At 30.4% G+C, this 17453-nt stretch overlaps 1 protein-coding gene across 1 annotated transcript in view; it reads left to right on the plus strand.

The window, feature by feature from the left end:
* LOC126858296 (dynein axonemal heavy chain 7-like) overlaps positions 1 to 17453 on the plus strand; it is a 337651-nt gene that overhangs the window by 202613 nt on the left and 117585 nt on the right. Inside the window, exon 12 of the mRNA XM_050608501.1 lies at positions 14206 to 14672. Within this exon, the coding sequence (XP_050464458.1) occupies positions 14206 to 14672 (467 nt within the window). The remainder of the gene's footprint in view (positions 1 to 14205; positions 14673 to 17453) is intronic.

Raw genomic sequence — 17453 nt, forward strand, 5'->3', positions numbered from 1 at the left:
TTGCTAAAGTAAGTAGTAGAGACACGTGACACAACTCATATTTCTTTGCAGCTGCTTGGACCAAATATATCTCTTTATTTATATCCTTGTATGCCTATTCATAAACTGATATATCTTTTATATTCCTATCTTTCTAAATCTTGATGCGAGATATTCTGAAATAAAAATAGTTTAATTATGATCCAAAGTGAAATAAATTGCATTAGCTGGATCAGTTATAACGGTTAAATTCAACTCCAGACAATGATTGTTATAACGAACCCGACTATTTTTGAACTTTGATTTAAAATTTTTATTGATAAAATGTTAAAAATGGATAAGCAACAATCATTATAATATGCAAAAATAACTAAATTCAAATATAAATAAAAGAAATAATAATAATATTAAAGGCTCTAAATATAAATAATAAATACGGTTACAAGAAAGGGCCGGATGTGACTTAATACATCATTACATAATAATCATAAAGCACAAGATATTCCTTATGTTAAAATTCAAAAATTCGATTTAAAAAAGTCGGACGTTTCGATCCTCTTTTGGATCATCTTCAGGGAATTAATATGAGAATAAAAATGATCTTGGAATCTGACACCCGGTCTCACCTTTCGTCTCCACAGTGAATCTCCTATCGATTCCGATCGTTAGGAAGTGTGTAGTCCTCACTATCGGCCATTATAGCTCTGGAGTGAAATATATGCTTGTAAAAATCTCATCAAGAGAAAGTAAAAATTAAAAAATTAATTAACGAAGAAACTCACCGAAATTGGTTGGACAGACAGAGAACAGAGAAAGCGAAAGCACAGTGTCAGAGTCAAACGATATATGACGATAGAAAACAAATCAGACCATAACAGGACGCAGAGCAGTACTTAGTCGAAACAGGTGCGACATAATAAATAAAGCGCGAGATTTATTTATAATTTTGTTAAATTTTCTATAATTAAATAAGTCATACGTATCATGGAGGCACTCAGTATCTGTTTGTCTGTTAAGACTATTTTTTTGACATTTGATAAAAATCATTTCGGATATCAATCTTTTATTAAGAATAGATTCTTCGTCCAAAACCTCAACATTTTCCCAGTCGTGTTTCTTTTTATGTGATTGCGATGTTCACTAATGCGTGTTTTTAGTGATCTACCCGTTTGGCCTACATATGATGCGTCACAATCTTTACAGGAAATTTTATATACGATGTTCGTACGTGACTGTCCAAAGGATCTTTATGAACTTTGATAACAGAGCGTAATTTATTCAAGGGCGTATATGAGAGTATCACATTTTAAATACGAACCACGTGCCTTAATTGATCAGACAATCCCGTAATGAAAGGAATGTTGAAAAACGTTTTTCGATTCTCCTTATCGTCATCTTTACAGTCAATTGTACTTTCTTTTGTCATCTGTTTATTAAAAAATAGTTTTTTTAATCTTGTGTGGAACCTCGAAGATCAAAGGTAACGGAAAAGAAAAAATATTTACTTACAATGAAATTCAAATGAACCTCGAAGATCAAAGGTAACGGAAAAGAAAAAATATTTACTTACAATGAAAATATTTATATTAGAAGTTTAACTCGCTTAAAAAAAAACTTCATAGTCTCAAAAATATATTTTAGTCATTTGTTAAAATATATTTTAGCATACGTCTACTCAGTATCTAGATCGCAAACGTATCAAGATATGTTGTAGTTTCATTTCCCCAATATTAACCAACACACGCGTTTGTATCTACTATATATTTACAGATATTTGAATTGTTATTTTTGCCTCCTGTTACTTTCAATTCCGCTTTCTTCTGGTACTTTTTTCTCTCGCGTCAAGTTATGCGTAATAACAGCGAAGCATTTTGTATATTTATATACGAGTCGGCCAATTAAAAATACCGGATCTCAATAACAGCTAAAACAATCTATACTCTATCCAACGAAAGAATGACTACGGTCTGCACATAGGCGGGCAAAGTGGGGAGAGTATGGCAACCTACTCAATACCGTATACATAAATATGGCACGCTTGGGCCTGGAACTATCATCTTAGCTTAGAAAATTAAATGGGTGAAAAAATCTTGATTGACATTTAAATGTGACATAAAATCGAAATTTTTTTGTAATATATTTAAATTACATAGCAAAATATTTATAATTTACGAAATAATTGAATTTTTAATATATCTTTAATATTAAAATATTTTTATTAGAAATTGTTTATATTGTAAAAGATTTTAACTTTTAGAAGTGCAAAAGAAAATTGAACTTGAGCGAGATTAATATCAAATATATATTTATATTAATGGATTTGTTCAGGAAGAATAAGTTAACTCAATAGAATTCTGAAATACAAAACAAATAATAATAATATGTAAACAAAATAGATATAATAAAATAAATCATAATAGATGAACAAATTAAATAATAATAACGTATAAACAAATAAAATAATAATAAATAATAATAATAATATGAATAAAATAATTAATAATATGTGAATGAAATAATAATAATATGTGTACGCAATAGTAATAATAATATAAATATAAAATATGAAATAAGTAATAATAATATACAAAGATGATATAAAATTATAATGACATAAAAATAGGATTAATAATCAGGATTAATTATCAGAAGTTTTAGAATCTGTTTGTCTGTAATATTAATTATTAATGGAGATATCCTGTCAACTATGCTATCGGCTATATGGTCGATCTCCCATATCTTTTTTTCTTCATCTTTAACATGCCTAAAATTATTCCAATGTTCAGCTGTTACCCAATCAATATCTTGTTCAAGTAATAATTTGATATCTTGAATTTTAAAAATATTGTTATTAGTCTTCACATACCTCTTAATCATTGACTATACCATTTCCATTGGATTGAGTTCGCAATGATACGGAAATAATCTAAGAATCGTTTTGTTATGTTGTTTTGCCATTTCGTCTATGACATATTTATCAAATTCGCTTTTTGGTAGTGAAACAATTTGCAAAAGTTCTGCCTTCACCATAGTCTCTGATACTTCTTTTCCTTTACTTCGTAATTATTGTATTATTTCTGCTTTTTTCCAAGAAGTATTTGGCAGTTTCTCCAGTTTCACAGAATGATACGGGGCATTGTCCATGATAATAACAGCATTATCTTCTAACAATGGTAATATATTTTTTAACCATTCGTGAAATGAATCACCGTTCATTTCGTCGTAGTAATCGCCCGTATGTTTCTTCAATTCAAAACATAGAAGTTCGCCAGGAACAAAACCAGCAGCACTGCCAATATGCAGAACAATTAGGCGTTTATTTTCCGCTTGGATTAGCTGACCCCGTTGTCAATCCTCGGAGAAACGCGTCTTTCTTGGATTTAACAGTTTTATTCATCCAAACTTTATTTCTGACGTCACCGGCGTTAATCCAAGTCTCATCCAGATAATAAATTTGTTGGCTTTCTTCTCGGTATTTCTTTAGTTCTCAGATAGTTTTTCCGCCAAGCAATCAAATCTTCTCTCTCTGTTAGGATGCTATTGCGATGTCGGGTGATATATGTAAAATTTAGTTTTTTTAATAATGAATGAAAAGTTGATAGTTTGAAATTTGGAAGATCTTCGTCAACCTTTACAGCTTGTAAAATTTTGTTCAATGTTGATTATTTTCTATTAAAGTAAAATTCGTGCACTTTTCTTCGAATGGCATTTTTATCAAATTCATCGATTTTTTTCTTTAAAGGATAAGCGACGTTCCTTTTATTTGGAGAATACGCACATGTGTTCTTATATTCCAACAATATATTTTTAATATTGTTAACACCAATGCCTGTTTGTTCTGTCAGTTGAACAACAGCATCTTTATTTAAAATTTTTGGATTATTTTTTTTTAATTTTTTGTAAATTGATAATGATGAGCTTCTGATTGCTATGGATCAACTATAAATGAAAAATATACATTATAAATATATATTATTATAATGTGGAAGATCTTTGTCAACTTAATAAATAAAATAAATAAATAAATAAAAAATATATAAAAATAAAATTATAAAATTAAAATTAATAAAATTATAAAATTGAAATTTTAACAATACAAGAAAAACAAGTTATAAGTAAATATTTATCTGATACGTAAATTCTAAATTCTAAATTATAAATTTTATTTTATAGAAGTAAATAATGAGAAACGTCAAATTAATATAACCTTATTCGTAAATATTTAAACAATTTATTAAAGTTCAATATATCTTTTTCGTAGTGAACTCATACTAAAAGGAACTTTAAAACTATAGTCTCCGGTATATTACAAATATGTTAATTTATATTTATCATTGTTTACCTGGCCTCGTTTATTTTTTTTTATAGGAGACGACATTAGTGGCAGTTCAGTATTTAATTCTGCTTCCATTGCACTGTATGAAACTTCGTAAATATTTTTTTGGTAGAAAAATATTAACATTTGTTATCACTAAACTAAACGGTTTTTTTAAATAAATAATTATATCGATATGTTAAATGATCGGGGTGCCCTATCACTCGTTGCAAGACGTCACTGACAAGCTGCACGAGCAATATGGCGATGTGGTGTTGGTTTTCCAAGCAGTCTGCAGGCGGAGAACCGGACGAATTTTCATCCGATCCGTGGCCATTCTCTCTAGCAGAGTACACAAACAAAGACATTACAGCAAAATTCAAATTTTACATTTGACTGAATTTTACAAAACACAAAATTTACATTTAAAAAATCTTTATTTCTCAGAAAATTGATGTTTTCCATTTTTAACACAAGAAGGTGCTAACCGTACTCGCTACTTATGATAACTCGCCAATATAGTTTGTATACATATACGTACTGACCGTATCGACTGTATTGCGTGCGATAGTCTTTGTTCATAAAACATTTAAAATAAAAAAAAAAAAATATTTATCATATATAATATGAAACTAAGCTATCTCAAATAAGTCTATTAAAAATTTTAGATTATATTAAGATTATATTAGATGATTATATTAGAAAATATTAAAATTGTTTTATGTTATTTTTTATTAGAATTTACTTCATCAATACATATGTACACATTGAATTGTTATAATTATTTCTCTCTCCTTCCTCCGCTTCATTCCCTTTTTCTTTTTCTTGCTTCAAAGATATGTTGAAATCAGCTTTTTGGATATTATATTATTAGTAGGAATACTAGGCCGGTTCTAACTCAGGTCCTCTGAGGGAAGTGCGGGGCGAGGGGAAGTTGTGCGGGGAACTTGATGGTGCGGGGGTCTGACGTCACGCGGGCACGGGTTGGGGAGCGGACATATTTATGACCGGTATTACATATTATGACCAGTGCGTATATACAAAGACGAGCGCCGCTGATCCGATCACAGGTACTGACAAGATAAAACCCTTAACAAAACACCCCCTTTCTGGAAAGAATCGTTGAGCGCCGATGTCCGGCCGCTATAATTTATAAATAATATAAAATAAAATAGAACAATCGCGGTTCTTTTCATTTCTTTTCTATGAAAAGCCGTTCAGGAAGATCGGTGATGAAACAACGTCGGTCTCGTCAACGTCGTCTCTTTGAGATGATAAAAATAAGATATCCCTTACCGAAATTTTTCGGTGGAAAAAAAAACTAAAAGAAAACCGATAAGATACCGACAAGATAAAACTTCTAATAAAACACCCCCTTTTTGAAAAGAGTCGTTGAGCGCTGATGTCCGGCTACTATATTTATTATCAAATTTATTAGCAAACTTATTAGCAAATAGCATCTATTGCATGTTCGATGTGAATGGAATTTTTTGAGTGGTATCGTGGGAGTGGGACATGTTTAAACCGGTGCATATATACAAAGGCAAACGCCGATGTCCGGCTGCTTTATAAACATTATAAACAAATAGCATATATTGCACGTGCGGTCTGAATGTTGAGAATTTTTTCTAGGAAGAACCGTCTATCGGCGCAGGTATGAACAAAAGACGAGAAAAAGAAAGAAAGAGATGTAGAAATAATTAATACTTTTTAATACTAATACAATTTTTCACGTGCATGCAACCATTAGCGCTATCCCTCGCACCATCTTACGAACGCGCTATCTTTCTCCCACGTGAACGCTATCTCTCTCTCTCTCTCTAACGCATCGCTTTACGAACGCCTCGCGCTATCCCTCTCTATCGCACTGCATTACGAACGCTTCACGCTGTCCTTCTCTCACATATTGAGAATCTTATTAGCTCTATCCTTCTCGTCCACGTAAACGTCTATTCTTTTCCTACACATTATAGATGCCCTATCCCTATCCCTATCCCACTATGCATGCTATCTCTCTCTTACGTCCACGCAAACACATCGCGCTATTCTTCGTTCACCGATCGCGCCACAGTTACCTATCTTATCACATATCTATCTTACATGTAAGGAAGGGAAGCGAAAGAAATAGATAATCATTTTTTTTTTTCATTTTCTTTTAGCACATTTATTTATTTATATTACCATACATCACCTCGTTTCAAGGTTTCACACAAAAGTTCATCCACAGCATAAGCTACTAATTCGCAATCTATAATAGATGTTTTATCACAAACGTCGCGCAAAATTTTGACTGCATCTTCTCTCATGGCACTAGGCATATTACTTTGCAAACACCGAACAAATTGATCAAAGCTCGCATTTACGTCTTCTATATTCTCATACAATTTTAAATATTCGTGATTTACGCAATGTTCAAGTTCAAATAAAAATAATATAGTTGCTGGTTTCATGTATAAGCAAGAATCGTCTACTGTAAGTTTAACAACACTTGTATCATGTATTTTAACATGTTCCATTACTAGATATTCAATTCTTAGCGAAGAAGGTGTATTCGACTGCAGGAATCGCTCAATATCGACACGTCTTTTGATGAATATTTCCCACGTTTCATGAGGCAGTATTATGTGATTTCCTCGGATATCGCCAAGATGTAATTCCACAAAGGACTCAGGTCCCACGCTGATTCCAATGTCCAAGTATTTATACGCCGTGCGCGTCAACGCAAATCTGCGTACCAAAATTCGTGGTTTACACCGAGGTTTATCATGTCTGAAAAAAGAATACAATTAAATATGGAAAAGTATGGAAAAAAACATATATAAAAATATGTGAAACATTTTGTGATACTTACGAACCAAGCGGTTTCTTGTACGACTTAATTTCATCTCGAGGAACATAATAATTCATGCGTTTAACACTATTGCTGTTTCCTTCAGCGGAGCGTTTACCACTACTGTTGCCTTTTTCAGCGGAGTACATTTTGCTTCTCGGTTATGAAAAGTAGACGTGACACTGATCATATAAAGCCGAGTATACGTTTATTTTTTTTTAAAGTATGATGTGTTGGGGGGTTAAAGCTTTGAAATTTATGAGAAGGGAGAGACAGCCAATTGAAAACTCAGAAAATGAAAAGAAGGGAGAGACAGCCAATTGAAAATAATTTTTAGAAACGACTCGTGAGGAAAAGAGTGGGGAAAAGAAGAGATAAAACATATAAATGTTTACATATTTTTATTTTTATTTTTATTTTTAAAAATATCGCAATCTTTTTGACGTTGCGACCACCAATTAAATATTTTTAATACATTCTGTAATGCGCAATTCTTAACATGTTTTCCACATCTTATAGTATTATTAACATCTAGATTATTTAAAGATTCAATATCTTCATAATCAGCATCCAAAGTCTTGATAATCAGGTTTTCTCTCGCATAATTCTCAAGCAAATCCACTAGCCATTCGCGTTTCTGACATCCCTTGACGTATACGAGAGTTGGCGTCTCGTCATCCTCTTCTGTGCCAAGCACGGCCGATGTAATCAAACATTTAGCCATGTTGTACGACACGTTTCCGTCTTCCCATCGTAATCCATGGTGATTCGCAATCAGCCAGGAAGCACATGACTTGTCGGATCTTGTGAGATTTCATGGCATAGGATATAATGAGCCAGAATGGTCCCCTTTCTCAGCACCGCCACCTCCTTTACGACAAATTTCATCCCGACGAGGAATCCTTGCAAGTCCACGAACGTTGGTACGGACATAATGTTTTTCATATCAGCACGCCGAGAAGAAAACTGCGATTGATTCTAATGCATTATAAGTTTTATATCATCTTATGCCCCCACACTTAGGTGATTTTGCGCACAACGTTGGTCAACGGGTTGTATTGAATCACGCGATCATGTATGATGAGACAGTATGCAGTGGTATTCATCGGCACGTTCTCCTTACACTCGAATTCCAATTTCACATCCACGGTTGCGTTCTTGACCGATTCGTTTTGTCGAGAGCAATCGATAATCATGAACGGACCGTTGCGTAAAAACTGCGTGACGGTGAGACTCGGCTCGAGATACTCGTATCCATAATAATTTTTACAGAAACGCTGATACGTGTCGTATAAAATCGACCATCTGTTTTTATCGAAATCCAAATTCATATCGTCGTACGGATAACATTCCGAGTTCAGATAGAGGTAGATGGTGCAACACTTTGTACGTCGATTTAGCGCAATGATTTCCGAATGAGACACTACTCTGTCGACTATTTCCGTAAGGTCCTCACTTTGATCACTTATATAATTACTGTCGTCCGACAATGCGTGATCTTCATCAGACTCGTCTAATATAGCTTCAAAATTATTATTGTTTATTTGTTTCATTTTTCTAGATTATCACCAAAGATTATCACAAAATCTTCTTCTATACTGAACACTTGGCACACAATACAGTATCCACTATATTTTTCTAATAGATGTATACACTTTCAAATCGTATACTACTATGATTTGACACCCCTTCCTTTGTTATTATTTATCGCTTTTTGAAGAGTGTGTCCAGAAAACAAAAATTGTGTGGGAGGTTCTAGATTTACGAATTAGATTTGCGCAGAAGTAGAGATCTTCCAACTTTGACGAATTAAAAATTATGCTAGTGTCTTCATTAGGCGGGGTGTTTCTCCTACTTTTCTTATTTTACTCGTAGTGATCGTCGATTGGTGAATTCAATATCGGTTCAAGGGTTTCTTTGCACGTGAATGTTAGAGAAAATTATATCATTATTTTTATTGCTGCGGATGCAGTTGTGTTGATTTACAGGGTATTTTATTAGAAGTTTTATCTTGTCGGTATCTGGTCGGTATCTTTTAGTTTTTTTTCCACCGAAAAATTTCGGTAAGGGATATCTTATTTTTATCATCTCAAAGAGACCGACGTTGTTTCATCATCGATCTTCCTGAACGGCTTTTCATAGAAAAGAAATGAAAAGAACCGCGATTGTTCTATTTTATTTTATATTATTTATAAATTATAGCGGCCGGACATCGGCGCTCAACGATTCTTTCCAAAAAGGGGATGTTTTGTTAAGGGTTTTATCTTGTCAGTACCTGTGATCGGATCAGTGGCGCTCGTCTTTGTATATACGCACCGGTCATAATATGTAATACCGGTCATAAATATGTCCGCTCCCCATCCCCTGCCCGCGTGACGTCAGACCCCCGCACCATCAAGTTCCCCGCACAACTTCCCCTCGCCCCGCACTTCCCTCAGAGGACCTGAGTTAGAAGCGGCCTAGTATTCCTACTATTATTCTCTATTTTTATGGTCAGAATATATCAAAATATATGTATCTTTTATACTTACACATAATGAAGAGCGTTTCAGCTTTGTTTTTTTTTATTAAATACTTAAAATATATTTATTTATATACTTTTTTACATTTACATGTTTTTAAATTTATAGGTTTCTTTCTTTTTACATCTAATATCAAACATATATTAAATTCTGTTTTATATTGAAGAAATTTATTCTTACATTCTTACATTCTTTTTCACATCGAACCTAACGAGTTGCTCCATCATTATTTAACCGTCGTCAGCCAGATGGTTGCTGCCCAATCTCTATCAGCCAGATAAATCAGATAACGCTCTGCGCCCTTTTTAAGGCTCCTGAGTAGTTGCCGCGGCCATATTGGAATCGTGAAGTCGGAAGCGAGAATGATACACTGAGAATTTTTGCATGCCACTTTTAAATAAAAAGTTATTTTGATGAAACACTACAAATCGCTTTAGTACACATATAAAATTAGAACCATCCTATGAAGCATAGTGTCTCTTAATCGCTACTTAAACATCGTAGGAAGAATGTTTTAAGTAATTACCCGCAAAAATCAAGTGATGGTCAATATTGGTTTAGGAAATATAACAAACTGAAGTTACACAATTTTATTGCTTTTTTATTATAAAATATGGAAAAACAAAATATGTTTATATTGTATTTGCGTAGATCAGATGTGAAAAAAGTGTCTGTTTTTAAATTTTTAAGAATGGATTTCCTGCTATTTCTGATTTAAAACTAAAATTTGATTTGGGTTAGATTATATTTTCCAGATGTGGAGCTCCTCTATAGGTGCAAGCAGAACCCATTACGTCTGTGCAGACATTTTCCCATCCAAACAACAATTGTAAGATGGACCTCGCATCAGTGAATCAGAGATGTCAGTTTTGCGTTTTGTATCCGCTGCCAACGTGTATGGAGAGGATACATATACAAGCGTGAACCGTGTACATGTAATGTGCAGAACGCTTTGCGCATTACATGGTTCACGCTTGGTGTGTATTTCCTCCACCTTAAGCAGCCACAAAACGCAAAACCGGCATCTATGCGGTAAATCTGATTGTTGATAATAAAATATCTTAGAAAGTCATAAACAGACTATTACCATGTATATAAACACAACTGTTCCTAAGTTATAAGTTTATAATATAGAAAGAAAAGCATTATAAAATTGTAAAACTTTAATTTATTATATCCTAAACCAATGCTGATCACCATTTGCTTCTTGCTTTACTTAGAACATTCTCCCTACAACATATTTAAGTGGTGATTAAATCGAAATGTCATCTTTTATACATATTTACAGTATAAAAAATTATTTTATTGATAAAATTGCATAAAAGATAACACATCACCCATTTTATTGCCACTTAAATATGTATTTGTAGGAGATTCTTCTGAGAGATGCCCCGCAAAAAAAGAAATCGGAAGTAACATCATTGGTTTAGAAATTATAACTATAGATTAAAATTAATAAAAATTGAAGTTTTATGGATTTAATATTTCTTCTCGGTTATTATAAAGTAACATTAAGAAAAGTAAAATTTTTGCACGTTGTATCTGTTGTACAATAAATATGAAAAAAAATTTTATTTACGTTTACGAGATAGATACACGGATATTTGATCAATAATCTATTCACCCATTTTTCACAATTTATTAACAGCTTCTAATATGCAACTATATAAATTTCTGAGTTTTGTCTTGAAAAATATTATTTATTCACATTAAAATAAATTTTAATGTCAATAAATAATGTCTATGATATTGGAATTAATATGAATACATAGGCAAGAGAGGTACTCCATATTCGTGCTTCTAAAAAATTTTAATCTAATCCAATCCAATTTTATTTTTAAAACTGAAAATTGGTTTGGGTTAAGATAGAATTGTTTTGAGTGCAGAGGAACTCCGCTCTGGTGAAGACAGGGTATATGTTGAAAACAGCCTTTTCACTCAAAAAAATAACAGATTATTACAACATACACAAATTTTAATGTCAAACTTCAATTTGTTATATATTCTAAACCAATGTCGTTCCCCATTTCTTTCTTGCGGGGTATTACTTAAAAAAATCTTCCCTATATTTAAATATTAATAACATCAATGATATGTTACCTTTTAGGCAGTTTTATCTTTTTATTTAAAAAAAATTTGGCATTTCTAAATTCAAAATATAATGAGTATATAATAATTTGATTAGCATTATTATAGATATAATAATATATATAATTTAATAAAGTTATTTTATATAAACTATATTAGTTATAATAGTTTTACATATTGTTTTGTATTTTCATGGAACATTTCTTTGTATTATTATTTTTTATTATTTTTTTATTTTTGCGCTTTAATGTCAATTTGTAAGGATTGTTATTCATTATGATCACAGATAACAGTAAATTAAGCGACAATTATTAATGTCGAAAGTTTATCATATCACATGGTTGACAATGAGAAGGTAAATGTTAATATTTTAAGCAGATAAAACTTATATAATATATAAAATATTTATATTAAATCATACATTAGTATTCATTTTAAATAACACTACAACTTTTATTATGATGAAATATCCACATTGTTAAAAAATATTATGCATATTTCTCCGTTCATTAATATAGATAGCTTTGGTATATAGCTATTATTCTCACAATAGAGTTCAATTTGAATTATTTAATTTGATACATATTTGTTATTTTTTTTAATTTAAAAGATAAAAGACGATGTTCCATTTTTGATGCTATACGCTGTACATATATAAACTTTGACAGCACATATATTCGCGCCAGTTTTTCTAATTTACAATACATCGTTTGTCGCACATATAAGTATGTTTCAAAAATAAAAAAAATAATTTTATTGAAATGTGCAATATAATATTATTTTTTTCCCAAAATATGCTGCTCGAGAACGCATTTGGAAACTTTTCCAGCGGTTTTATCATTCTTAGGAACAATGTTAAAAAAGAATCTTGTGTTATTTGTACACTTGTGCTGACAATAAAATAATTTTTCTATGTTATTCTGAACATTCAAATGTTTCTGATGCACTTTTTTCAGTCTAAATGTATCGCGTATCATTGCTCTGGTTTGCAATTTTTCTCGTGAAAAATTATTTGTATGTAATTTTAGATAATATAACAAATGATTTCGATTTTATGAGGACACAGAACTAACTAGTTTGGATCTGCATGTATACTTGCAGTCCCTTCAACACTAATTCTTTCACCGTTTTATATCTATTACAATGTCTCGAGTATAAAAATTTAATTTTCATTATTTTTGAGACATATTTCATATATCATAGATATATTGAATAATCTAGCCGCTGATATAAGAGACAGCATACCCAAAAGGACAGCAATACCCAAAATGTTATTTCTGTCCTTGCTTGTGTAAGAGTTATAGCAGGGATAAAAGCGGATAGAGTATATGAAAGATATTGTAGTTTTTTTTATAGATTTGGTGTTCTATATAAATAATAAATCTTCATGCTTGTATATATATATATATATATATATATATATATATATATATATATATGCTATTGGCTAGATGTTTAATCTAAATATCACGTAATGAAACAATCAAAATTATTATTGTAAGTTATGATATCCTTCCAATTACATTTGTATGAATCTATTTCTTCACAGTGTCTGTCTTTCAGCAGCAGTCATAATTAAAAGCAATCATACATCTCTCAAATAAAAAGCAATAACGTTTTAACAAAAGAGACTAGCACGTATTTCTTACAATACTTACGAGCATAGACAAAAAAAATAACTATATACGTACTCAGTAGAGTATAGATTATGGTCTAAGAGTATCATGATACTTAAGAGTAATTCACATTTTGAACTTGATACATGACCAACATAAAAGAATAAAATAATTACATCTCAACAAAAAAGATACTTACTCACTTTGTCTTCATGTTCCTTTACCAATCTCCACTACGTGCCAAAAAGAAGAGTGCCTGAATGTCCGTCTTTCATATGTTTTTCCGCACTGCCTCTCAGCAAAGACCGGTCTGTCCTATATGTCTATATCGTATAAATTTGCATATACGTTTTTACTTATATAGAACATATTAAAAGATGTCCCTATTCTCAAATCTTTAGCTATCACGATTTTGAAATCTTTGTACTGTATATCTATCAAAGCCAATAATCATCTCGATATCGTTATACTATAATATCGTTATATTATAATACGATATCATTATTATATAATAAAGTTCGGAAAACCTTATTTTTTTTCTCTAATCATCTTATTCATTCTTTCGAATCTCGAAACTTTCAATATCATCAGTGACTTCCACTGCGCAATTATTCAATCAAACAAAAAGTTTAATTTTGTTTAATTTTTATTTAAAATATTTTAATCTAATCTAATTTTTACTGCTTTGCTTGAACATTATATAAAGTTTTTTATATGATAATATTATTTATATAATAATATTTTTAATTTGCAAAATCTATATTTCGAAACTTTTCCTTCAGAAAAATACAGTAGTTAAAAATTATTATTAAATTATTATTAAATTGTTCTAATTTAACTTAATTTATTTAATAGGTACAACGATTCGTGGAAAATGGAATGGGTCTGTCCTTTGTGATAGCTCCTCCTTTTAATATTTCGAAAGCATACGCCGATTCAAGTTGCTTGATACCTCTTATATTTCTTCTGTCCGCTGGATCCGATCCTATGGGCGAATTAATGAAATTTGCAGAGAGCATGAATTATTTGGAGCGTTTTGAATCGATTTCAATGGGTCAAGGTCAAGGACCTATAGCACAAAAAATGATTGAACGAGCTCAAACAGAAGGTTCCTGGATTTGTTTGCAAAATTGTCATTTAGCGGCTTCATGGATGCCCAACTTAGAGAAAATCTGTGAGAGCTTTGATCACACAAATACTCTAGCAAGCTTTCGTTTATGGTTAACCAGTTATCCGTCAGATAAGTTCCCTGTTACCATTTTGCAAGACAGTGTCAAGATAACTACCGAGGCACCAATGGGTTTACAAAACAATATCATGAGGTAATATTTGGATCACTCTCAATACTAGTGTTTTCAATTTTCGGCATATATTATATATAATTCACATATTGAATTTTTATGCAAAATAATTTATTTTACTCTTTCTACAGGGTGTGTCAAAAGTCTGGATACACTCAAATATCTCGTAAACGTTGCATTTTAAAGAAAAATATTTCAAACAAAAGTTGTAAGGCTTAAAACGACGCATTTAATGAGAGTATTAATTTGACATACGTAGCATTGCCAAAGTCAGGTGAAGATCAACTTAAAATTTTTAAATGAAAATTCCCCATTTTTTATTTTATATTCTTGTAGTTTATATCGAGAGTTTTGCAAAACACTATTATAAAGTATATTTTCATTAAATATTTTTTGAGTTATTTTAATCTTAATTTAACATATTTTAGTATAAAATATAAAATATCTCATAAATTATTTAGTTTTCGATAATTGTATCGTAATACTTTTATGTAATACTTTTATGTACAGAATAATAAGATGAATCAAATAGTATAAAGAAAAAATAAATAATTGTTATAAAGTAATACACAGCAAATAATTGCATACTTTTTTATAAAAACAATCATTTTCTGTAACCCATTTGATTCATCTTATTAATTTGTACATAAAAGTATTACGATACAATTGTCAAAACTTAAATAATTTACGAGATATTTTATATTTTATACTAAAATATGTTAAATTAAGATTAAAATAACAAAAAATACTTAATGAAAAAATACTTTATTATAGTGTTTTGAAAAGCTCTTGAGAAGCTACAAGAATATGAAATAAAAAATGAGGATTTCTATTTAAAAATTTTAAATTAACTTTGACCTGACTTTGGCAATGCCACCCATAGTCAAATTAATACTGTCATTAAATGCGTCTTTTTAAGTCTTACAACTTTTGTCTGAAATATTTTTCTCTAAAATATAACGTTTACGAAATATTTGAGTGTATCCAGACTTTTGACACACCCTGTATAATATACTTCGTTATACCTTTATTTACGGTATATACGTTATTTAATTATAGAATGCATGGCCATTGTTTTGCTATTATATATTGATTTGATTATTCGGCTTTTGGTATAGGCAATTTTTATTCTATATGAAATAAATTGTCATAATTTTCAAACTTGATTGGTGACAATTATTAATAACTTGCATAAGAAATTACTCTCGTTCATGTATACACTGTTTTTCCAAAATTAATAAGTAGCCAGATTGTATTTTTAAGGATTCCAGTATACATGAACGAGTGTAGTGCAAAGCAATTATAATTGTGTTATATAAAGAAATATTTCTTATGCAAGTCTCATTAACAACATTGTCACCAATCAGGTTTGAAAATTATGAGACGATTTATTCGGCGCTGCAAAACTTGTGGTAATACAAAAACTACTGTTAATAATAATATTATTTCGATTCCTATTAATAATTTGAAGAACAAAAGTTATAATCTTAATAATTTATTTTATGTTATATTTTCATATTGATATCAATCGCACAGTGAATCATGTAAATATTGCACTGGAAAAGATTTTATATTGAAAAATATTAACAAGAAAGATAATTGTTCTTCATTTAGTACTATTTTCATCACAGGAAGATAAAGTAATAAAAGCACAAAAATTTAATTTATGATGTGTTCCAACAACTAAAATATTACTAGCTGGACAATTTTATAAGACGCTCAATGCTATATTTTATCATGGTTGTATATATTGATGAAGGTCATTATATAAGTACAGGGTATCTCTAAAGTCTGACCCCACCCCTGGAAACGGCTTTAAATATGGAAAATTAAATTAAATATATTTCAGACAAAAGTTGTAGGATATTGAAAGGGACACATGATAAAAATTATGGACTTGATCTTGAGTTACTTATTGAAGATTAGATGATGCTCATAGGTGTTTTATTAAATGGAATCTCCTATTTTTTTATTGCTTATTCTTGTAGCCCTCGTCGAGACGTTTTCAAAACATTTTGTTTTTTGCCCAAGTCATTCCCAAGATGAAGCTTCAAAGTTGACATAGTGCTGGCATTCGCATTACCTAAGGTGTACCGCGTGGAGGTCACTCAAGGTCAAGTCCATAATTTTTATAATGGATTAATCTTAGTATCCCCCTCAATATCCTACAACTTTTGTTTGAAACATTTTTTCATATTTAAAACCGTTTCCAAGATCCAAGTGGGATTGGATTTTAGAGATACCCTTTATATGTAAAGAAGGAACATCTAATATTTGGATCGAAGCTGATGATGCACAAATTAAAAAAAAGCAGTGACCTAGAAATGCTAAAGTATTTATATAATATTTTTATAAAAAATATATAATAAATAATATATATAGAATATTATGAATTAAAGAAATAGTTATATAAAAGAATTTTTATTAGAAATAGATTTTTGTAATATCAAACTTGTGATTAATACTTAATAATTGCATTTAATAATTGTATTTCTATCAGTTCCACATAAAAGAATGTCTCGTAATGTATCAGCAATTTCATGAATAATGTTTCACGATCTGATTATTCGTGAACTGTAAAAAATATACCCTTATGATTCAAAATAGAATTATAGAACTCACATTTTTCTGCCTTATTTGTATATTTAATAAAACTACATGAATAACAATATTTATTTATTTATAAAAAGTTATAAATATATAAAAGTTATAAATAGATTGTAAATAATAATGTATATTTCTAATACACTAATTTGTAATTATCCGTTATTTTTAGATTAAGAGTAAATAAGAAAGTTGAAA

The sequence above is a fragment of the Cataglyphis hispanica genome, chromosome 24 (genome assembly GCF_021464435.1).
Source record: "Cataglyphis hispanica isolate Lineage 1 chromosome 24, ULB_Chis1_1.0, whole genome shotgun sequence".
Taxonomy (NCBI): Eukaryota; Metazoa; Arthropoda; class Insecta; order Hymenoptera; family Formicidae; genus Cataglyphis; species Cataglyphis hispanica.